General features: G+C 47.3%; 1 protein-coding gene across 1 annotated transcript in view; it reads left to right on the forward strand.

Annotated features, from left to right (window-relative positions):
• LOC119436695 (uncharacterized) overlaps window positions 1-18009 on the forward strand; it is a 110211-nt gene extending 92202 nt beyond the window's left edge. Inside the window, exons 7-9 of the mRNA XM_037703658.2 lie at window positions 522-1039; window positions 15668-15823; window positions 17919-18009. Coding sequence (XP_037559586.1) covers window positions 522-1039; window positions 15668-15823; window positions 17919-17984 — 740 coding nt within the window. The 3' untranslated portion in view covers window positions 17985-18009. The remainder of the gene's footprint in view (window positions 1-521; window positions 1040-15667; window positions 15824-17918) is intronic.
• Window positions 18010-23799: the final 5790 nt, after the last annotated feature.

Consider the following 23799-nt stretch of genomic DNA (forward strand, 5'->3'; position numbering starts at 1 on the left):
GTAAAAGTAAGTGTAGAGAATTGAGGACCCTTCCTGCAGTGCACAGAAAGTAACTGTCTTTGAGGATGGCGAATTGTTATGTATACATTATTTGATGGTAACATTCCAGGATGTTGAGAAAAGATGGAGTTCTCACTTCATTATTCATTGTAAGAAGGAACGCAAGCCTCACACATTTGGGTGGTTGCCTTATGCCACCTAAGATTACCACAGCTAATGCTAGTGTCACAAAACTTGATTTGACATCCATGCAAGTAGTCTTTGTGCTGCTTCATTACTAGTGACAACTACGTTACAAAATCATGTTGTTCAATGCATTGTCCCTGTTGAACCTCGTAGTATACTGACGGTTTATCTTGCAGCTTTTAATACTCTCAGATATTTTTTCACATTCTCTAATCAAATTCTGCCCGTCCTCGCATGATAAAAGAAATAGCTTGCATTTAGTTTTGTAGGCAAGCTGCCAACATTATTCCAGAGCTGTTTGTTAAAAGTATGACTACTTTTGTGCTTGTTCACAGGGCAATTCTTGCTAAAGTGCTCAGAGTCCAGCGAGCAAGTGGCATGTGTGAAGGCTGAAGCAGCTGGATCGATCAAGACTGCTGATGCAACCAGAACTGAAGGAGGACCTGAAGAGACTGGCACAGCCCGGGCAACCGACGAAGGCCGGGCAACTGAAACAGCCCAGGAGACAGAAAGTGGGGGACCAACCAGTACTGTCTGGGACAAGTATGGCATTGGTGCTTATAAAAATGCAGAGATGGCCAGGGATGCAGAAACAGCTGAAAGCACCAATTTTGATGAACTCGAACAAATAATGATGAAAGCAATGAGCTCTCCAATGCCTACAATAGGGCGTGTCAACAGCCCCCCACTTTTTATGTCCAAAAACCCATATCCACAGGTAGACAACCTGGAAGTAGGGAAACAATATGTTGTGTATGTGTCACAAATATATAATGTACACCACTTCTACATCCAAAGGAAAGGCACCAACGCCTTGGTTCGTCTGGAAGCACTCATGAACAAGCTGGAGTCGGTGAGTTTAAAATATTTCTGTTATTTTAAGGGAGGAGGCTCCTATCCTAATACTAGGGAATGGAGAAATTTTTTCTCGGCAACCACTGCACCGATTTTGATGAGGCTTGTTGCGCTCTAAAAGAAAGCTAAAATCTAGTGACTGTAGGAAGCAGATTTTTCATTTAGACCGTCCAAATTTTAATAAAAATAGTTAAAATTGCAAAATAGAGAAGACAGTTGGGTATCAAGTTCACAACTGTGTATACAATGCCTAGTAATACATCTGAAGGGGACAAAATTGGTGTTATTTACTGCTTTTGATGGTATAGTCTGAGACGCACTTCTCTAGAGTGGTCGAGTAGCCAGCTGCAGACTGCAACATTGTCCTGTCTCTCCTATGAAAACTTTACTACTACAACTTTTTTGTTTTCTGCTTGTCATATGCAGCTGGTCATTTTTGTCGTTGATGAAGAGAAGCCATTTTTTAATGCAAAAGATTGCACGCAATAAAGGCTTTCAGAAAGCTAGATTTAAGTTTAAATAAATAAAAGAGCACAGAAAACAGTGCTAGCACTCGCTAACAATTTCAGGAAATAAAAGGGCAGTTGAAAATCTGCACATGTGCGAAGACAAACCACCGTGAGCAGTCAAAAGAAAAAAAACTTAGCTGGTTCTTTATTAAAACCAAGGACCTTGTCAGTTAAACCTTTCCAGCAACCTATTTTTACTCTTTCTCAAGATGACAGCTGCTTGACGGCTGTAATTGCCACCCCTCAGCGTGATGAAACAAAGTTTTCAAAGGTTAATGTACCATTACTGTCCCTGCTTCTACTTTATCTTTATTTGATCAAATCATGGCACACACTTTCAGCTTTTAAAGTGCACAGGCAGATGTGTGTTTTCCTTGTTTTTTTTTTGTGACGTGATGTGTTATTGGGCCAGGTCATTGACGTACCAACCAGTCTGCCCTACGAAATAGCATCCACACTACAGAGGTACTGTTAATGGAACAGGGTAGGCCCTATTCGCGACTCCAGCAAATCATGCGACACCTAGCGCCGAGCGCCGGAAACCTCACATGGCGGTCAGAGCGTCAGAGCAGACGCTCCGTCCGTAGCCTTCGTACTGTGATCGGGTGCGCTTTTAGAACGATAGAGCCACCATCTACGAAACTCCGCACAGCCATGGAATTATGCTGCATTTGGCAGTTTTGCGGCGCCAAAGAGCCACATGGATTGCGAGTCTTATCACAGCAAAGAGCTGTGACAACGGCAATAGTTGTGTTCTTAACATCTTGGTCGAGAAAATCTTTGTTTTTGTTTTTTTGTCAGGCGAACATCAGTTTGTTGTTTATGTGAAAAGAATGCGATCCTGTTGCTTGTACTATGTTTGCAGTAAAGTGCTACAACAAACTTCAGAAAGTTTGCGTTGAGGTTGTTACTGCCATCGTGATGACGTCCAGCGTATGCGTGCTGCAACATGCAGTTTCATGTGATAGCCGGCGTGGTAATGCAGCTTATGATGCGAATGTCCCCGCGGTACTCAAGCTTTCTTTGATTAAAGCTTTTATATCGGATACATGCGGCGCACAATCGGTACAGCGGAGTTTCAGGTACTCCCGGGTAACGTCAGTAAATCGTTCTATGTAAGCACAATATGTACGCGCCAGCATGCAAAATAACTATGGGGTGGCATAGCGGTACGCCTTCATTGCGACGTGGACATGCTACCCGTGTAACTAGTGCAAATTAGTATGCGCTTATCTGAAAGTGCGTAATTATCAAAGCAATTGTATCCCTTATCAGTGTATGAAAGAAACTGGCAGTTCAGAGGCAAGCACAGTTTTGGCCACTTAAAGTGCAGGATCCGTCAATTATAGAATAACATGGAAAATTAATTAGATTCATAATGCAGTAGCTTAGTTAACATTAATTTACACAGAAACATTTGTTTTATCTCATTAGTTTACACAGCAGCCATAAGCGACATGTTTGTAGAAAGCGGGGATGAGTAATCAGTCATGGTCAGGCCATGCAGCACAAGCCATACCTGTACATAGTGTGCAAATGTGTTTTATTGTAGTAAGCAGATCTTTCGGTTTGTTATTTATCGCTTTGTTCTCTACGAGAGAAACAATGCGCCAACTACTGCAATAACTACAGCTAAGCGAAGCAGCAGTCACGTTGCACAAATCTTGAATGTAAAAGAGATAACAGGAATGCAAAAGTAGCGGGAAAGGTTCGCCACAGATTTGTAGTGCATGCTCGCGATAAAGTGCAAAACTTGATTTTAGGTTCGCCTGCTCTCTGGACTGAAAAGAGCGTGCAGAGTTTGCGCCTTCGCCGAACGAAAATGTGTTAACGCAACAACAATGAAAAAGTGTGCGCTGGCTGTGCATGTACAGCGGCAAAAGCTGATCGAGCAAGTTGATACGCTGCTGCGGGCCATCTTAAACGTGCCAAACTGAGCATGTTGTAACTTTTCGGCAATCATGGTGAGGCTAGTGTGACGTACTGTACGTATCCAACTTCGCCGGCCGCTGTCTCGCACGCTTGAAATGCCAGACTATCTATCCGCGCCTTAGAATCAAAGCAGCAGAAACGTGATTGTGCTTTTCCGACAATTCAGCAATGCACGAGTACTTCGGTTCTACGACCAGTGGGTTCAAGAATACATTGGTGATTTTCATCAGAATCTCATGCGTCATGCCAGAGGTTTGCACACACCTTGCGACCACTTCAGCCTTATTACCCACTGTGCCTCTCTCAGATCGGCTAAAATGATGTGGTCGGCGTAAGCAACTTGCTTTCCTTCCACAAAACAGCGCAAACCGGCATCACACTGCACGAAAATCATCAAACACAACAGTTGCGGCGACGTGGGAACTCCTTGTATCCGCCATGTTGCACAGTGTAGCCAGACGCGGCTAGTTTTCTCAGCGTTCCCTGCAGTTCATTTGAGTTGCGAATACCTCCCATGTATTTTCACCTATACATGTCACCCTTGTACTCGGGATCTGCTAGGCTTAGAGGATTCATGTTGGTATCATTGTATTCAGCTGCCTGTAGTTATCGTGACTTAACTAGAATTATTGTTAGGTAAAGTTTCGTTCTTTTTTGCTTTTGTTTTAGTGGACCCTTCTAATTTTCAAGTCAAAATTGACAATAAACAGCTTGTCAAACAAAATTGCCTGCAATAATTTCCATAATACTAGTTCAGTAGACTCCCCCCTTGGTAGTGGGAAAAAATTTTCTAGCTTTTGTGGTTCCAGAGAAAAAGGGTTAAATGTCGCAAAAATTTATGTTTTGAGATAATTGGCCTTGAAGTTATACCAGGAGCGTCTAAGAATGTGGCTAAAAATGGAAACCTAGGCAGCTTTTTGCTGTTGGCAGACGAGTGATAACCATATCGCTAAACATGAAGAAAGCCTGCATTTTTCTTTAGGACTATTTTAATCACAGGAGAGGTACAGATCACGATCACAACGCCTGGGTTTTCGAAAAGGTAATTTTCCTTGTAAATAAATTGTGCACTCATAAATGACACAGTCAGGAATGTTTTGTAAAGACTGGGGAATCCAAATCTTTAACAAAAAAATCAATTTTTTTCCGAAGTTTGCTCTACCCTGTTCCCTTAAACCTCGATATAACAATGTATTTACTTTTTATAACTTCTTGTCCATAGAACATCATGTACATAAAATAGTATTTCGATTTAATGAAATTTCACTGCCGCCGCATGGGAATACTGAGACAATAGAGAGCTTTAGTACTGTGACATAGTGATAGGTACGTAGCATGCAAGCGGTTTGCAGACGTACTTTGCGGAGCTTTGTGCGTGTCCCGACGGGCTTTAATACATGGGAGTACCCACATACGTAAACATACATGAATCTGCTGCGCCACTTGGAAGATAAAATAAAAGTGCTTCTTGTCTCCATTCAAGACGAGCTAGACAAGGTAACGTGCTAGCCGGATTATAGTGTACTAGAATACTGAAAAGTGTGCCGTGTGTGGGCGCAGAGCGGGCCTTTTCTTCGATGGCGACATGAAGCGGCACTATCCACAGCAGGCGTGCTCAGAATGCATCATGAGGAACCAGCAACCTGCGTGTTCAATGTGCTTCATGCATATTTTAAATACCATATAATGAAACCTTTGCCTGGTAGATGCAGATGCCTTCTTCCGAGTTTATTGTACTATACAGTGGCACCTCGTTGATACGATTCTGCTTAATACGTTTTTCAGGATCTTTTTTTCTTTTCCCGAAATTACGATTTGGTTGGATGATTTGTTGGATGATACGATTTTCGAATGGATACGCTTTATTTTCCGGTTTCCGTAAAGATCATATCAACAAGGTTCCACTGTACATGGATTTGCTTTGTAGTTCGTAAATAAGCTGTATTGCACGGTCTTGCATTCTCTTGCTTCGCATTCTTGCGTGAATATTTTTATGCAAAAATGCTTTCCAGTGCCTCAGAAAATGAAAAATTTGAAAATAAGTAGGAAGGGAGTTTGTACACATATTTGTGAAACTTGCGGCAAAGTTAAAGCAATGAGTGTCCGCAGCAGCCAATTAGGATAAAAAACGGGAGCACTGTCAAAATTAGCATAAAAAACATCCTTCACATGCAAAGATACTCCTAATGAAAGAAGTAAGTGGCGAGCTAGAATTTGTCAAACTAGAAAGACGCATTGGAATACCTCTCACCAACTCTGTTGTTTTCTTTCAGCTCCTTATCACTTTTGCCCTCCTTGAAAATAAGCTTCATATCAGACTAGAATTCTAGCACATGCGACTAGAATTCTAGCACATGCGACTAGAAGCACATGTGATTGGAAGTGAATGTGATACTCGGCCTCTTATGTGCAGCTGTGCAATTCGTGCGACAGACCTACACTTCAGTTGTGCCTGACAGGTTTATTGATGCTTTCATGAAAATATTGGTGCTTAAGAAATGTTGCAAAGATATATAGGTTTTATACCAAGGAAGGATTTCCAAGTAATTTCTCATCGAATGAAGCACGGTTGTCAATTTAAGGTTCTATACCCTCTCCAGGGTGCAGAAGCAGTTTGCTCATACGGTTAATTAGACTGTCCGCAACACCCTGTGGTGGAACCTGTTCCTCATGTCACCTTTCCGCCCTCAAACATACTTTTCCGATTGCAGTCTTCTCGCGCCTCCTCTGTACTTCAGTCATGCTTAGTTTGCTGTTGGACTCTGCTGCATGAATTGAGCACTCGGCATACACAAATACACATTCGATGTCCAGGAGGAGAGCAATTTCTGACCAAGATGAGGGAACTTTGAGTCTCAAATGTTTGTTTGACATTATTTTCATCCGCATTCTCTTTGGCGAGGTCATCTTTGTCAACGCTACTCATATTAGGCGCTTCATTTTGCACAGAACTTGGTCACCTTCATTTCGGCATGGAAAATACCTGGTCACAAATATATGATTCTTTCCGCTTCTTTGGCAGCGAGTACTTAGGAACGTCCAGAAACTTAGTAGAAACGTCATACGTGAAAATTGGCCGAGTGCGGATATTCTCGACAACCTCACTGTCGATCTTTGTCTGAAATGCATGCTGTACAAATTGAGCCTCAAACTGACGTTCAGTGGTGACGCTTCCTTAGTCAATGTTTTTTCTTTTTTCCCTCTGTCTTCGCGGCCATCACACTCGTATGCAGCATGAAAAATTGACAGAGCTTTTTCACCTGAACGGCAGCCACAGTTGCAACCCTGTGTGAAGCAGGTCTTTCCCACCTTTCCCACCTTTTTGAAGCAGGTCTTTCCCAATTACTTCTCCCTCCACCTTTCTGTCAATGGATTGGCATTATGCTGTATCACAGTAGTTCCTTTTAGCTGCATAGGAACTGCACAACAAAACAAAATACATCAGGCTTCATTCACAGCCGCCGAGACGACTAACTTGCTGAACACAGGAATGTGCGTATGGGACAGCGAATGTGTTGTAGCATGCCTGCTGAGGACAGTGTCATGTCGCGGCGTCATCGCAGAAGCGGCCCCCTCGCCTTTGTTCATTCGTGCCTCGGACGGCACACTTCCCAGTATTTTATCGCCTATGCTATAGCTGGATCCCTAGTAGCCGCTATTTTACTAAAACGAAAAGTCTCATGCTGTCACGCACAAACAAGAGCTAAGAGAGCAGCATGCTGAGGCCCCTCATGTACTTGCGCAAGAATCCCAAAATTTCATCATGCACATACCTTTCAACCTGTGCTTCTTTGTGGCAGTGAAAATTGCTGCTGGTTGATGAGCCATTGAAGTCTTTCGACAGTGTTGATGTGGAAGGAGCCTCTTCAGTAGCTTTAATTTTAAGGACATGTCTAGGTTCCTTGGTGTTGAAATTTTTCTTGCTTCTTCTAAGGCGAGGTTTTTATTCCAGTTTGCCATCAAAGCATCCTGGTGGTATTCAACTAATTTAGAACAAGGGTCTAAAAACATTGCCAAGCTTGTTGCTTGCCAAATTTTTAGTTTAGAAACTGTGTTTTTAGCCACTTAGCAGAGACAGATGTTTCCACCTGGCAGCTGGTGTAGAGATGCATGAAGAGGCAGCACTGTGTTGTTACTTGAGCTCATGCTGTCGGGTAGCCATAAGCACCAGCAGGGGCCCCGGGGCGTTACAGTGCCCCGTCTTATTTTTGATATGCTTCACTGTAGGGCAAGTATGCTTCACCGCAGTACGCACTATAAGCTTTGCCGTATAACAACGCTGTACTGCGGCAAAGCATACTCAAAGAACTTGCAACAGCAATTTTTGAGGATCCGCATATTTCGAATAGTAAGTGTCCTTCGAATCGAATATTTGAAGTTTAAAATATTCACACACTCCTACTAATAACCGGTGGGTTTCTTATTTTCATTTTGCTTTCATTTGCAAGACTGACAATTTTTATGTCCAAAAATAGGGAGGCTTTTAATGACCAAATGCTGCACCACATTGGGTTAAAGTTGTGGCATTCGGTAAAACATATATCATGATTAATGTAAGAATCTCAACTTTCTCCTCTAATGTTTATTTAATATTATGAACTATTGTAGAATTGCAAAATGCCTTGAGAGCAACTCTCCATTATTGTAACATGTAAGGATATAAATATTTGAGTTGTACGTGTAAATTCACCTACCATGGTTGCATAGTGGCTTTGGCATTGCGCTGCTAAGCTTAGACGCAGGGTCAAATCTCAGCCGTGCGTGACTGCATTTCGATAGGGATGAAATGCAAAAATGCCTGTGTACCATGCATTAGGTGTACATTAAAGAACCCCAAGAGGTCGAAATTAATTCGAAGTCCTGCACTTCGGCGTGCCTCATAATCATATCAAAGTTTAGCTGATCATCCCTTTCATTGAAAGTGAAATTGTCACATTGCACTTGTATTCCAAATAGTTAAACCTAGCAACCTAGCTGGTACCTCAGTACATTCTGAGCAAGAGCTGTCAATACAGACCACTGTAGCTCAAAAGAAGGGGTGTGCAAATTTTTGATATTAATAATATTGTTACGTAGGAAGACGCAGACGAAAAGCTATATACAAGTATATTTACAAAGAAATGCGCCGCACTTGGCCAAGAAGCCACAGCCCGCAGTAGCCTCTAATCTTCGTCGTCGTCTTCACACTGCTCGCCTCTTCGTCAAGGCAAATACTGTTCCGTAGCACTACCCCCGGCGGCAAAAGCGCCGTCCCGGAGCGATTAAAGGCCGGACTCGGAAGCAGTGTAGTAGGCCTTGAGCCTACTGACGTGCACGACATCACTTGATGCCAGAGTAGACGACGAGGTCGAACTCACAGGTTCAATTTCGTACGTCACAGGCGTCACCTGGCGCAGCACGCGGTAGGGGCCTGTGTATCGCGAAAGCAGCTTCTCTGAAAGTCCGACGTGACGGGAGGGCGACCACAGGAGCGCGAGCGCACCAGGCGAAAACTGTACGTCACGGTGGCGGGCGTTGTACTGACGCTGCTGAGTGCTTTGCGAGGCCGTCAGTCGAGTACGGGCAAGCTGGCGTGCATGGTCGGCGAGGGCGATGGCGTCGCGCGCATACTCGCTTGTTGAGATCGCAGCAGGAGGAAGTGCCGTATCAAGGGGCAAGGTTGGTTCGCGACCGTACAGTAAATAAAATGGAGAAAATCCGGCGGTGTCGTGCCGGGAAGAATTGTACGCAAATGTGACGTAAGGAAGAGCAATGTCCCAGTCGTGATGGTCCTTGGAAACGTACTTGGACAGCATATCGGTAAGGGTACGGTTTAACCGCTCCGTCAGGCCATTCGTTTGAGGATGGTATGAGGTAGTCAGCTTGTGTTGAGTGGAGCAGGAATGCACAATGTCGGCGATAACTTTCGACAGGAAGTTGCGACCATGGTCAGTAAGCAGCTGTCGTGGGGCGCCATGAACCAAGATAACTTCACGCAAGAGAAAGTCCGCGATGTCAGTGGCGCAACTGGTAGGGAGAGCCCGCGTGATAGCGTATCGGGTGGCGTAATCAGTTGCGACGGCTACCCATTTGTTCCCCGAAGATGACGTGGGAAAGGGGCCGAGGAGGTCTAATCCAACACGAAAGAACGGTTCCACAGGGACGGTGATCGGCTGGAGATGACCGGCAGGTAGCACCTGAGGTGTTTTCCGACGCTGGCAGGGATCACAGGCAGCAACATAGCGTCGGACGGAGCGAGCGAGACCAGGCCAATAGAAGCGGCGCCGAACGCGGTCGTACGTGCGGGTTACCCCAAGATGGCCTGCAGTGGGTGCGTCATGCATCTCAAAGAGCACAGTCCGTCGTAGATGTTTTGGCACGACAAGAAGATCAGATCCATCAGGGAGGAAGTTCCTTTGGTACAGAATGCCGCCGTGGAGGACATATCGGCGAACGGAGGCGTCGGTAGGTGTAGAGCGCAGACGCTCGATGAGTGTTTGCAGCGATAGGTCCCGGTACTGCTCATCGGCGATGTTAGCGAAGTCAGACACAGAGAAAATACCGTTGGCGTTACTACTGTCGGCGTCGTCAGGCTCGTCTACCGGGTAGCGAGACAGGCAGTCAGCATCCTTGTGCAGTCGGCCGGATTTGTAGGTAACAGTATACGAATATTCTTGGAGGCGTAAGGCCCAGCGACCAAGTCTTCCTGTAGGATCTTTCAGTGAACATAACCAGCAAAGCGCGTGGTGGTCTGTGACAACGGAAAAGGGCCGGCCATATAAGTATGGACGGAACTTCGCAACCGCCCAAACTAGGGCCAGACACTCACGCTCAGTGATAGAATAGTTGCGCTCGGAGGGTGAAAGGAGCCTGCTGGCGTAAGCGATAACACGGTCGCTGCCGCGCTGGCGTTGTGCCAGTACTGCGCCAATTCCGTGGCCGCTGGCATCAGTACGAACTTAGGTAGGCGCAGAAGGATCGAAATGGGCTAGAACGGGAGGCGTTTGAGGAGGTCGATTAGATGCGAGAACGCAGAGGCCTCGTTATCGCCCCACTGGAAAGGGGTGTCTTTTTTCAAAAGCTCCGTTAGTGGTCGTGCTATTGCCGCGAAATTTTTCATGAAACGGCGTAAGTACGAACAAAAGCCGACGAAGCTCCGCACATCTTTGACACACTTCGGAACAGGGAAGTGCGTAACAGCATGGATCTTGCCTGGGTCCGGTTGCACTCCGTGCGCGTCAACGAGATGTCCAAGGACAGTAATCTGGCGACGGCCGAATTGGCACTTCGATGCATTGAGTTTTAGACCGGCTCGACGAAAAACGTCCAGGACTGCTGAGAGGCGCTCCAAGTGTGTAGCGAACGTTGGGGAGAATACTATAACGTCGTCTAAGTAGCACAGGCACGTGGACCATTTGAAGCCATGAAGAAGGGAGTCCATCATGCGTTCAAAAGTGGCAGGAGCGTTACATAGACCGAAAGACATCACTTTGAATTGAGAAAGACCGTCGGGTGTTACAAAAGCAGTCTTCTCGCGGTCTAGATCGTCCACGGCAATCTGCCAGTAGCCGGAGCGAAGGTCAATAGAGGAGAAATGTCGAGCACCGTGGAGGCAGTCAAGGGCGTCATCAATCCGAGGTAGGGGATACACGTCCTTTTTGGTAACCCTGTTCAGGTGCCGATAATCCACGCAAAAGCGCCATGAGCCATCCTTCTTTTTTACCAGTACAACAGGTGACGCCCATGGACTACACGACGGTTCAATAATGTTCTTGGCAAGCATTTTGCGAACTTCAGCGTGAATAACTTGACGCTCAGCTGGGGACACTCGATACGGGCGGCGATGAATAGAAGGGGCATCACCGGTATTAATGCGATGTTTAACAGCTGTAGTTTGGGCCAACGGACGATCGTTAAAGTAAAAAATATCGTGGTAGGATAGCAGAACGCGGTAGAGCTCACAAGCGTGCTCAGACGGCATGTCAGGCGCAATCATTTTCTGTAAGTCGGCAATGGCACAAGTTTCCGACTGCGATGGTAGAGGAGGATCGGCTGAATTGTCGTCTACTGCAATAGATGCTACTGAGTGATCCTCGAATGAGTAAAGCTGGGCCAGAGACATCCCGCGTGGCAGCACTTGTGTCGTCAAGCCAAAATTGACCACTGGCAGGCAGACGCAATTTGCCGTAACAGATAAAACTGTATGAGGCACAGTGATCCTGTGTGTAAGCAGGACGTCTTGCATGGGAGCCGCGATGTAGTGACCATCGGGCACTGGTGGGGATGACACTAAGTCAACGTAGGTCAATGCCGAAGGTGGCAAGCGAACGAAGTTGACGGAACTGAGGCGACTAGGGTGTGGTTCAGAGGGATCCAGAACAGGCAGGTCAAGGCGGAGAGTACTGGCGGAACAGTCGATGAGAGCAGAATGCGCTGAGAGGAAGTCCAAAAAGTCCAAGCCGAGGATGATGTCGTGGGGACAGTGGGCGATGACTGTGAATAGCACGATAGTGGAGCGATCGGCGAAGGAGACGCGGGTGGCACACATACCAATTACGGGGGCTGTTCCGCCATCGGCGACATGGACAACAGGCGTCGTGGGGGGTGTGAGGATCTTCTTCAGCCGGTTGCGAAGGTCAGCACTCATTACGGATACATGCGCCCCAGTGTCTGTAAGAGCAGATACAGAAACACCGTCGACTTGCACGTCAAGAAGGTTCAGATGAGTGGGCAAGGTCAGTAGAGGATTTGGCGGCATAGGGAGCAATGCAGCGTCACCTCGAGGCGCTGCATCGTCGGCGAATAGGAGCGACGGGGCTGAGGAGAGCGAGATTGTCGTCGTTGGGGCGAAGGCGAACGAGAATAGGGGCGGTTCAGCGTAGGAGAATCAGTGGCGGCATTATCGGAGCGTGCGGCATAGGGTCGAGAAGGGCCACCTGGGCGAGAGTAGGCAGTATAAGGAGACCGGGTCGGGGAACTCCAGCGACTGCCACAGTGGCGAGAAATGTGCCTGATTCTACGGCAGTGAAAACGAATGGGCTTGTTGTCAGCAGTGCGCCATTCAGATGGGTTGCGGAAACGTGGTGGGTAATAAGATGTGGGACGGGGCGTAATCGAAGAAGCCGGATGGGTATCAGGGCGATGGGCCGAGCAGACGGTGTGAAGACCCATATTCGCGAACTCCTGGCGGACAACTGCCTGGATCAGGCAAACCGTGACTGCAGGTGCGTTGGAGGAGCTGGAGTCGAAGGCAGCCGGATAGGCGGCCTCAATCTCACGGCGGACGATCCTGGTAACATCACCAGTGTTGTTGGGACGAGGAGCGTCGGCACAGGAAGATGTTGCTGGGGTGTTGGGCAGACGGGCAAACTGCTGGTCGATACGTCGGCTTTTAGCGAGTTCCAGGCGGCGACACTCTTTGATAACTGCATCCACCGTCGCCACGTTGTTGAATACGAGCAAGTTGAAGGCGTCATCGGCAATGCCTTTGAGGATGTGGGAAACCTTGTCTGGCTCAGTCATGTTGTGGGGGAGCACACGCTGCCACCTTCTCCCGCGGGCGCTCGCCTGTCGCCGGCGCACGGAGCGCCCGCGACAGCAGCCAGGTGGACATCTCGCGCGCGCACACCGCGCGCTGCGGGAGCCGGGCGAACACGGGAGAAATGCACTTTGCCCTCTCCCGGTTCTCGCTCGCCTCTCGCGACGCGCGTGCCGCGTGGGAAGAGGGAAAGTATCCGGCGGGCGAGGAGGACACTCCCCTCGCGGAAAGGCACAAAGGCATAAAAGAGCGCGACCGAGAGACCCCCAGGCTCTGACCTCGCTTGACCTTCTGCCTGGACGGATTTTTACCTGCTGAAAGCCGTGAGTGACCTCGTTCGCGTGACTACCACACGCGACGAGGCAAGCCTATTTTATTAGTTGTTATACAGAGCGGACTTCCCTCTACAAGTGTGTTTTATTGCTGACAGCAATAAACGTTGTTGAGTTGACTCGCTGGTTGCCTTATTCGCCCGAACCCTACGTAGCTGCGATTACACGCGCTACGGGTTGGGGAAGACCCCCACAATGTGTGCGTCAACTTTGCGGCACAGAGCCAAGACGTCCCGAATGTTCGTGACGTAGGGCTCTGTGGACGTCTGCACACGGCTGGATAACGCCCTCTGCGCGGCAAGTTGGTGACCGTAGGGGTTGCCGAACAAGTCTCGGAGCTTTTGTTTAAGCGAATCCCAACTGGTGATCTCATCTTTGTGTGTCCGAAACCAAACTCGAGGTGTGCCACCGAGGTAAAAGAGTGCGTTGGCGAGCATGATAGTAGGGTCCCACCGGTTATTGCGGCTGACGTGTTCGTACAGGCTGATCCAGTCGTCGACGTCTTCCCCATCTTTGCCCGAGAATACGCCAGGATCGCGGGAAGCGGGGAGAGCGATGTAGGTCGTCGAAGTGGCAGCAGGTGTCGGAGCTGGCTGAGTCGAGCTGTCGTCGGCGGGAGCCATGACGGAAGGCTCGATGTACCGTCCACTGCGAAGCTCCCTGACGAGGTACAGGGAACGTCCACCTCCACCAGATATGTTACGTAGGAAGACGCAGACGAAAAGCTATATACAAGTATATTTACAAAGAAATGCGCCGCACTTGGCCCAGACGCCACAGCCCGCAGTAGCCTCTAATCTTCGTCGTCGTCTACACACTGCTCGCCTCTTCGTCAAGGCAAATACTGTTCCGTAGCAATATGAATTGAATAATCTTTGTTTGGATTTGTATTCGATAGCAACTGAGTGACCCAGTGCTGTGGCCACTGCCTGTGCTTCGTATACCTTTGTCTTCTTTATTTTCAACATGCTTCTATGGCTGACAAAATTGTTGAACGCCGCAAGCTTCAGGGAAGTAAACTTTCTGGACGCGGCACTTGATCAGGAGATTTGAAGCAAAGCCGTATGCAGCATTCTTGCAAGATGCCGTTGTGACCAGCAAGCAGTTCCGTCATCTGGATAGGGGGTGAATCATCGTGCACCAGAACGCTTCGAACTTGTTATCATGGTGAAGTCTTGGGGACAGTTTGAAGTGCAGAGTGCAGAAACAAGTACTCCCAGCACCAACACCTGTAGAGACGACCTGTTGTGGTTTGCGGATGAATGACTTGTTGCCGCGTCAGCACCAGTTGTATGTGGTTGAGGACACCCAACTCTGGAAAGCATGTAGCACATTTGCCAAGTAAGAAGTGCGAGAACATGTTTTGGCAAAGTTCGACAACTTCTATGGCACCCTCTCACATGAACCAGTCTGCATCCAGAGCACATAACATCCTTGGTACATGCTCAGCCGGTTAATGTGGCATGGGGTTCTCTTGGTGGAACCTTGAATGTGCCTTGACAGCACGCCTTGTGGACTGTGGAGGGCTGGATGGGGCTCTGCAGGTTGTGACGTATGGGGTGTTGCGTTTTGTCAGAGCCTTGGTGTGTGTTGGTTTTCCAGGTGTCTGAAACACTGGAACCATTCATGGTGCAAGGAGTGGATATGGGGTACATGACCAGTGTATTCAAGGGGAACAGGGACATCTCCTGGATGTAAGGCATGCTCATGGGGATGTTGAATGTTCGGCTGTTAGGACTCTGCAGTCATGCATGGATCTCCACGAAGCCTTTTGGGGATAGCTGTGGACTGAATGGTGCTGTGGCCCAAGCTAAGGTCTTTATGACTGCTCTCGCATTTTGTTCCTGCTGGCATCTAAACTTTGGTGTGATTCTTGGCCGAGTTTTATCCCACGGGCATTCAGAGTTTGCTGGATTGTCCATCCAAATGTTTTTACTGACATAACCTGCGGTGATAACCGAGTGATGTGCCCTGTAGCAACATACCAGCATGTGTCGGAGCCATACAATAGTAGACTGATAGCAGAACCAGACCGCAGTGCACCATCGTGAATGTGGTCTCGCTGTCCACTGATTGGCTAATCAAAGCACTGATTTCGGAGACCTCAAGGAACCTCTGTAGTATGGGCTTTCTCAGGTGGGTGATCAAGACATCATTACAATTGATGGTCACTGGGGTCCATGTTTCTCTAAATGTGAAGTGTTAAGGTGCTCAGTGGCTCGTACGAGACACTGTGTTTTTACATCTTGTTAAAGTTTATGGTGTCCTTGCCAGACTTGCTAGAATGGTGTCCTTGCTAGAATAAGACTTAGTTTACTCTTTTGTCCCCTGGTCAGGTGTACAATGGACCCCAGTCCTGTGACTACGTCGTTGATGACAAACTGGTGTATGTGGGAATGCCCTGTGCAGCGTCATATACCTACAATGAAGGCAACTCAGATTGGCACCGAGCATTGGTGGTTTCCCTTGACTCTGACCCCAGCATTTGCCAGGTAAGGGCTCTTCATTCAGTAGCCTTAAAAGAAAAAGCCAGGATGCCTAGGTAGAAAATATAAAATTTCTCTTGTATGGGATCTAGTGTGGATTTAGGATTTCTATAAAAATCTAAAATCAATGGGGTGTTTATATTGTACGTGGATGGGCTTTTTATCTTTTTGCACTCTTGTTTCTGAAATAAATGTAGATAATGTGGATCTACTACTATCACAAAATTGCACCATATCCCTGCAAAAACAATATTGCATATAGTTCAGAAACGGTAGTGTGCAGAAATATAAAATGAAAATTATGACTGCTCGCAGGCTGTGATGTTTCACTGATACTGAAATTACTGTCATTCCGCAACTGTTTCAGCCAGTGCAGCTGTCTGCAGCTGAGTTCTGCCATGTATATCTCACACTCATTGGGGTTTGTATGCGTTTGAAGAAGTACATTGAGTGGTCAGGAAAGAACAAGACCTGCCACAGTGGCCGAGTGGCTATAGCATTGTGCTCCTAAGCGTGAGGCTGCAGCTTCTATTTCTGGCTGCCATGGCCACATTCTGATCAGAGTGGAATGGAGAACGGCATGTGTACTGTGATTTAGGTTCACAAGAGCTCCAGGCAGTTTAAAATAACCTGGACCCCTCTTCTGCAACATCTCTCATAACCTTGAGAGTTGCTTTGGGATGTAACTCCACAATTTTAATAGAGCATAGACCGCTTATAGCATTAGTGGCCGTAGTAGCAAATTTCCGCACTATAAGCGAGGTGCCACACTTTTTTGAAAGGCTGTGCACGTGCGAAACATGTAGACTAAGCAGCCACATGTCTCTTGGAATCTAAGCATACGACGGGACATTATGCCCATACTTTTCGAGGTGGTTCCTCCACTTTCCAAGTGCCTTACAGCCACAACGAAGCATTTCGTTGACTCTGCACCAAACCTCAACATTGGCCCACAGATTGCCACCACCGCCCAAGAAGAAAAAAAAAAAAATGGGCAGGGGAGGAAATATAGCATAGGTAAGGTTAGGTTAATATCGCATTTAATTCAGAAACTAGTGTGCAAAAAGATAAAAAGCCCAGCCACATACAATATAAACACCCCATTGAGTTTAGATGGTGCTGTTACGGCCTAGCCGGCGGAGGTGTAGGGTGGCATGCTGTCACTTGAAGCTCATCCTTGATATATGTTTGTACTTGTAAACGAATACACGGAGATCTTGCATGAGAGGATGCGCACAGGCTGCACTGAGGGCAGCACGTGTGACTAAGCGAGGTTTATGGGTTATCAGCTGGCAACTACCAAGAGCACGTATCACTAAAGTTTGTATGTGTGCATACTGGTCTCGTGTGGAGTGTTTCAAGCTGAAGAAATTGGGGAACAATGGTTAATCTGACAGAGTTGCGAAGTCAAGATTGCACATGCAATATTTGCACTTCAACATGACGTGCATCATGACGAGCGAATGCAAAACACACTCACGGTTTAGGGTTCTACAGCTGTGGCGTCTGCCTGAGACGTGAGGTAACATAGCTGCCGAACCATGGCCACTGTCATGTCTCTGGCTACAAGTTTGCATGTGCTTTAGCATCATATAAATCAATTTTTTACTTAAGTTCTTGTAACATTGAAGAGTTGGTGTTCAAGAAGACGAGAAACCCACCATCACTCTCCAGTTGTTGCCTAATTCTAGAATGCATTAATGGTGCAACCATACTCTTTTAATTTCTTTAAAATCAGGCCAGCACTCAAAAGTTAACTCTCTTGCACTCTGTTCCCCTTTAAAACTGAATTTATGTAGGTGAAGTTGGCATTGAAATAGACAAACAAAAATTACATGAATCATGGCATGCATACCCTTTTAACCCAGGTCAGCCAACCTTGCCTAATTCTTCACTCACAATAAGCCGTCTTCTAGCTTGCTAGTGGGAGGAGTTGCTCGTGTGTGTTAATATTCTCTAAGCCCATAATTATGACAAACGCCAGCCCGCGTTGAATTGTTGGGGGTTCGGTGTGTGTCAGTGTCACTGGTAACACTCTCCTTAAAGCGACTTGTACAAACTGCCTTAAGGTTCTCACGGCAAAGCTGTGGTCTTCATGCAGGTGCTTTTTGTCGACTATGGCACACTGACAGTGCTCTCAAGAACAGAGCTACGCCTTTTGAGGTAAGTTTTCAAATTACAGGGGCAGTTAACATAGTCGGAAAAGCACAGTAAACCATTGTTTGTGCATTATGGCAGCCAGAGAATTTAATAGGAAATGAATGCACATAGAGTCATTGTCAAAATTATCTGGGCTATGTTGACTGGTTATGGCATACTGCTTGCTGAGCATGAGCTTGCAGGTTCCATTTCCAGCCACAGCAGCCAGATTTCGTTAGTGGCAAAGTTGGGAATATTCATGGGCTTAAGATTTTAAATTTAGGTTGTGAGGATAGAGGTGCATGCCCCGGCGCCTTTGTGCGGGCATTCACCTGTTCTGTTGTCCCTACGTGTTATGGAGGTAACCACAGGCCGTTTGGCGTCAACTGCGCCGAAGGAATGACGTGCCTCGTTAGAGCATGCCTGGACAGGAAAACTCACAGGAGTTACTACGCCTGTGAGAGGCCCAGTTACATAGCTGTACAATCTTTAACACAGAACCACTTATTCCAGCTACAATGGCTGTACAAATGTTACAATGGAATGTCAGAGGACTTATTGACAATCTAGATGATGCAAAAGCGTTGTTGCTCAGTGGTTATGGTGTTAGGCTGCTGAGAACGAGGTTACGATATCACATCTCGGCCACGGCAGCCGCATTTCGGTGGGGGTGAAATGCAGAAAACACCCGTGTACTTCGATTTAGGTGCACATTAAAGAATCCCAGGTGGTCTAAATTAAACCGGAGTCCCCCACTACGGCGTGCCTCCTAATCGGATGGTGGTTTTTGGCACGTAGAACCCCATAATTTAATTTAGATGATGTAAAAGAACTCTTATCTGAATTCCAACCAAAAGTGTTCTGTGTTCAGGTAAAACACTCGGGACCCTGCCACACAAATTTTCTTAAACAATTTGTAGTATTTCGAAAAGACCGCGATAACTGTCTTGCCCTCTAAGGTGGAGTGCCTATAATTACACACAAATCAGTTGCTTGTCAACATGTAAATATTAGGACATTACTTGAAGCTGTAGCAATCCGTGCCATACTCTTTAGCAAGTTGGTAACAGTTTGCACTTTGTACATCCCTCCTAATTATCCTCTAGCCATGGTTGAAAATGAGAACCTGATGGACCAACCTAAAGAACTCTTCATAATACTCGGAGATCAGAACGCCCACAATCCACTTTGGGGCGACCCACGCTATGACTCTAGAGGACGTCTCATAGAAAATTTCCTTATTTTTCATAGCTCGGCACACCACACATTTTCTTCAGTTGATCTTGTCATAGGTTCCTCATCATTACTACCATATTTAGAATGCAATTTCGTACCCGTCGCGGTGGCTTAGACAGCTAAGGCATTGCGCTGCTGAGCACGAGATCGAATCCCGGCCACGGCTGCTGCATTTCGATGGAGGCGAAATGCAAAAACGCCTGTGTGCTTGCGTTGTAGTGCACGTTAAAGAACCCCAGGTGGTCAAAATTAATCCGGAGCCTTCCACTACGGCGTGCCTCATAATCAAAACTGGTTTTGGCACGTAAAACCCCAGAAAGAAGAATGCAATTTCGTAAGAAATCCTTACCGAAGTGACCATTTTCCGCAAAGTTTGACCACTGCAGATACGCTCGATCCTCTTCTCTTCCCGAAAAAAAATGAAAATTTAGTACTGGCCAATTGGAAGAATTTGAGAACTCTCCGTTCTCTCATATAATTCACTCACTTAGAAATTGAGGAAATAAATGCATTTCTCACAGAACACATATCAAACGTGGCCCTAGATTCCATACTGCAAACAGGACGCACTCGTGTTAATACCAAGCCGTAGGGGAACCGCGAGTGTGAAAAAGCTAAAAAGAGGCAAAATAAAGCGTGGGGTAAGCTTTCGCATTAACGCAACGCAGAAAATCTAATCGCTTTCAAACCCAGCAATGGCTAGTGGAAGGCACATCCGGCGTGAGGCCAAGAGAGAAAGGTGGAGAAACTATCACTCATCAGTGCGGAGTCCGCAGAAAATACCCGCTGCCTCACCCACAACTTAGTGGGGAAGAGGCCACCGATTGGCGCAAAATACAGACCGGGGTATTCCCCCATCTAAAACTGCTAAACGCCATGTATCCCACCCGCTATAGGGCCACGTGCTCTTGGTGCGGTGGCATACCTACACTAATACATGTAACCTGGGAGTGTACTAAGTACCCTCATAGGCCAACTAATAATATCACAATGGAGCAGTGGCAGGCACAGCTTGCCCGTTCCGACTTGGCAGGACAAAAGTCCTTAATTAGCCATGTTAGGCAGGCGGCAGAGGCCAGTGGGGCCCTGGACTGAGGGGCTCCGACCACCGCTACTTAAAATATTTTCCAGCCTAATAAAGTTTCTATGTATATATATTTATATATCACAGATAACCTACTATGGACATAAAGAGAAGGTCTATGCGTTGGTGCGATGGCTTAAGGGTCAAGCTCCTAGCCCAATCTCCATTGGTAAATTATCTTGGCGACACACTAGAACAAGCTGGCACACTAGGTGAACATTTTGAAAGCATTTCTAGTTCACTATATGAAAAAGTGTCTAGCTCACAAAAAACAGGCTGAACGCAGACCATTTCATTCCCATAAACAAAGTCAAGAGGGCTGTAACGGCACTATAACAATACACAAACTAAGCGTCGCTCCTAACAATTGCCAATGTTCAACTCCGGGTAAAAACTAGATTGGTGACGACATGCTAAATAAACTGCCGAAGCAGACACTTGAGTGTTTGCTGGGCCTTTTTATTAAAATTTTTGATGTTGGCTGTTTGCCCAACAGTTGGCAAGAGGCAATTGTTATACCGATGCTCAAACAAGGCAAAGATCCCTTCATGGTTGCAAATTATCAGCCAAAAGCTTTAACAAGTCGCTTATGCAAACTGTTTGAAAAAATCGTGAATCGCCGCATCATACACTTTTTGGAATACAATGGAAAACTAGATACACTCCAAGCCGGTTTCTGTGCAGATAGATCAACAACCGACAACATGGTCCTTCTCGAATCGTTCATGCGAGAGACGCCTTTTTTCCATAATCAGTACTGCCTTTCAGTATTCTCTGATCTCGAAAAGGCATACGACACAGCATGGCGGTATGGCATGGTGCAAAATTTGACCGTATATGGGATAAGCAGAAACATGCTCCTTGTCATACAGAGCTACCTCTCCGACCAAAAATTCCAAGTGAGGATAGGAAATAGACATTCTCGAACCTTTGTGCAGGAAAATGGTGTTCCCCATTGAGGTGTACTTAGTTGTATGCTGTTTATAGTGGAAATGAGTTCTCTTCGAACTTCTTTACCACCTACAATCGCCTACTCGGTCTACGTAGATGATCTGCAAGTGAGCGTTAAATCTTGCAAGTTATCCAAATGAGAATGGTTTCCGCTTTATTACAGAAAAAACATGCATACTATTTACAAGAAAGGCCTGCTCCCGGAACCATCCATTGAATGGATGAACACAAGGTGCTGGTCAAAACTGAACATAAATTTCTCAGCATCATTTTCGATTGCAAACCTACATTTCCCCACACATCAAGAATTCAAAACTACCCACCGTGGTTGCTCAGTGGCTATGGTGTTGGGCTGCTGAGCACAAGGTCGCGGGATCGAATCCCGGCCCCGGCCGTCGAATTTCGATCGAGGCGAAATGCTAGAGGTCCGCGTACTGTGCGATGTCAGTGCACGTTAAAGAACCACAGGTGGTCGAAATTATCCGGAGCCCTCCACTGCAGCGTCCATCCACACATGTACCTAGGTAGTAAAGCTGCAGAAGTGCACTTGTGCCCCAGAGACGAAAAACATTAAAATAAAATGGCGGCAGCATGGTACCCCCTAAACAGTAATTTAAACTCATGTTCGTAGCATGGCGATCCACGCTGAGGCAAGAAACTGGACGAGCGGGCAAACTCGGGGCGAGAGTCGAGCTGCTCTCGCGTGAGTTACACGACATACGGCGAGAACAATCGCGCAGTAGCACTTTTATTATTCATCATTATAGCAGTGCGCCTACTCCACGTAGTAACGTACCTTGGATGAAGTTAGCAGAGCAAATCTTTGAAAAACACCGTTGACGAGTAAACGTAATGAAAACAGTCGACGCTCCAAGAGCTACTCGCCGTCACGCAACACACTGAATGCCACAAGTCGCACTTATATCGATATACCCGAAAAATACCCGACGAGCACGCGAGCGAACAAATACCAGCAAAAATGAGCAAAAGAAACGGCTACCGGAAGCAGTGGAGCACCGACAGAGGGGGTTTTGGGGGTTGTAACCCCCCCCTGAGGCCGACTTAACCCCCCTTTTTGTTTAACCCTTTTTCTTTCCTTGCGCATTTGAGTACTGCAACTAAGATGTAAGACGCGCAATCGCCTGCACACTCGCAAAAAGCGCATTTTTTGACAATTTACCGTGAAGAAATTGAAATTAGTGCTGTTTAGATGGTATTGGCAAACTGTCAACCCCCCCTGGCAGAGATCCTGGGTGCGCGCTACTGACCGGAAGTTTCCTAAGGGTGCCGGATGCCGGCGCACAGCGTTGCCAGAGCGCGATGGCGCTGGACGAAACCGTCTATTATAGTTCTCCACTCACTCCACGAAACATATCGGCACGGTCCCATGAAAACAGCACTTTTCGTTCTAGCAGGCGTTTGAATGAGAGACTCATTACTGAAATGATTGCTCTTGTGTCCACTAAGGCCATTGTTGAGACGCCGTCTACACGCACACACACCTTATTTTTAAACATGCAAATTGGCGGAGGTATTTCTGTTCAAATCGAAGACTGTCCAGTAGCCTCACCTCCAATGGCCGCGCTTACTAGTTTTCCGGCGAAGGCGACTGGTAGCGGCGCCGGGTAGACGGTGACCGTGTGCGCGAGGAGCAGGCGGTGGTGTCAAGCTCCAATTGGAGGTAGGCGAGCGGTTCCGCGGTGTTCCCGGGGTCTCGTTGGACATACGGCTTGGATAGGTGTATGCACGGCTAACGCGTTGCTGGCCAGGTATTGTACCTCGGCGGCTGGCGGTTTTGTGGGGCCGCGTTACAGTACCTGGCAATGTGGCCCTCGACACCACAGTTGTAGCACAAGGGATGAGGGCGATCGACGAAATGTCGCTCAAAGCGCTCAGCCGGCAGAGGCCATGAAACTGGGTACATCATGTCAGTACGCTGAACAGGAGCCGTACGCCACTGTGCACCACGGTTGGGTTGAAAGCGTTGCCCATATAGCTTTTCTGACAGACACGTCTCCCGATGTGCCCACGTAGTTCCAGCGACATCGACGTCCGTGACACACACAGACGGTGGAAAAGTAGCGCATGGTGCTGCAGGCGCTGAGTGAGATACTGGGTACGTAGCCGGCGGTTGAACTGTGTTGTACAATAATTCATTGCGTCACCGCAGTCCTTTGCGTACTATTTCCCGGATAGTAGAGGCAAGGTCGGTGGACGGGCTTGTATTGACGCTGGCGACAGTGGTCACGTTTGCCAGACATCTAAATTTGGGTGCGATACGATGGGTCCTCAACGTCTCAAATGTGCGGCAGTGACGCAAGACATCTGAGACAGAGGTGAGGTCTTCTCTACATATCAGAAAATTGTAGATATCTTCCATGATATCTTTCAAGTGGTGTCCGACTCGGTCTTCTTCAGACATCCGCGGGTTTACGATCTTGCACAGCTTCTGGGTTGCACCGCGGGTTCGAGCTTAGCGAGCCGCAGGGCCGCGTCAGCCGTCGCCTCCAGCACCGCTCGCGCGCGAGCTCAGAGGCCGCAAGGGGCTACCGAGCGACGCACGCAAAAAACA

The sequence above is a fragment of the Dermacentor silvarum genome, chromosome 1, assembly GCF_013339745.2.
Source record: "Dermacentor silvarum isolate Dsil-2018 chromosome 1, BIME_Dsil_1.4, whole genome shotgun sequence".
Lineage (NCBI taxonomy): Eukaryota > Metazoa > Arthropoda > Arachnida > Ixodida > Ixodidae > Dermacentor > Dermacentor silvarum.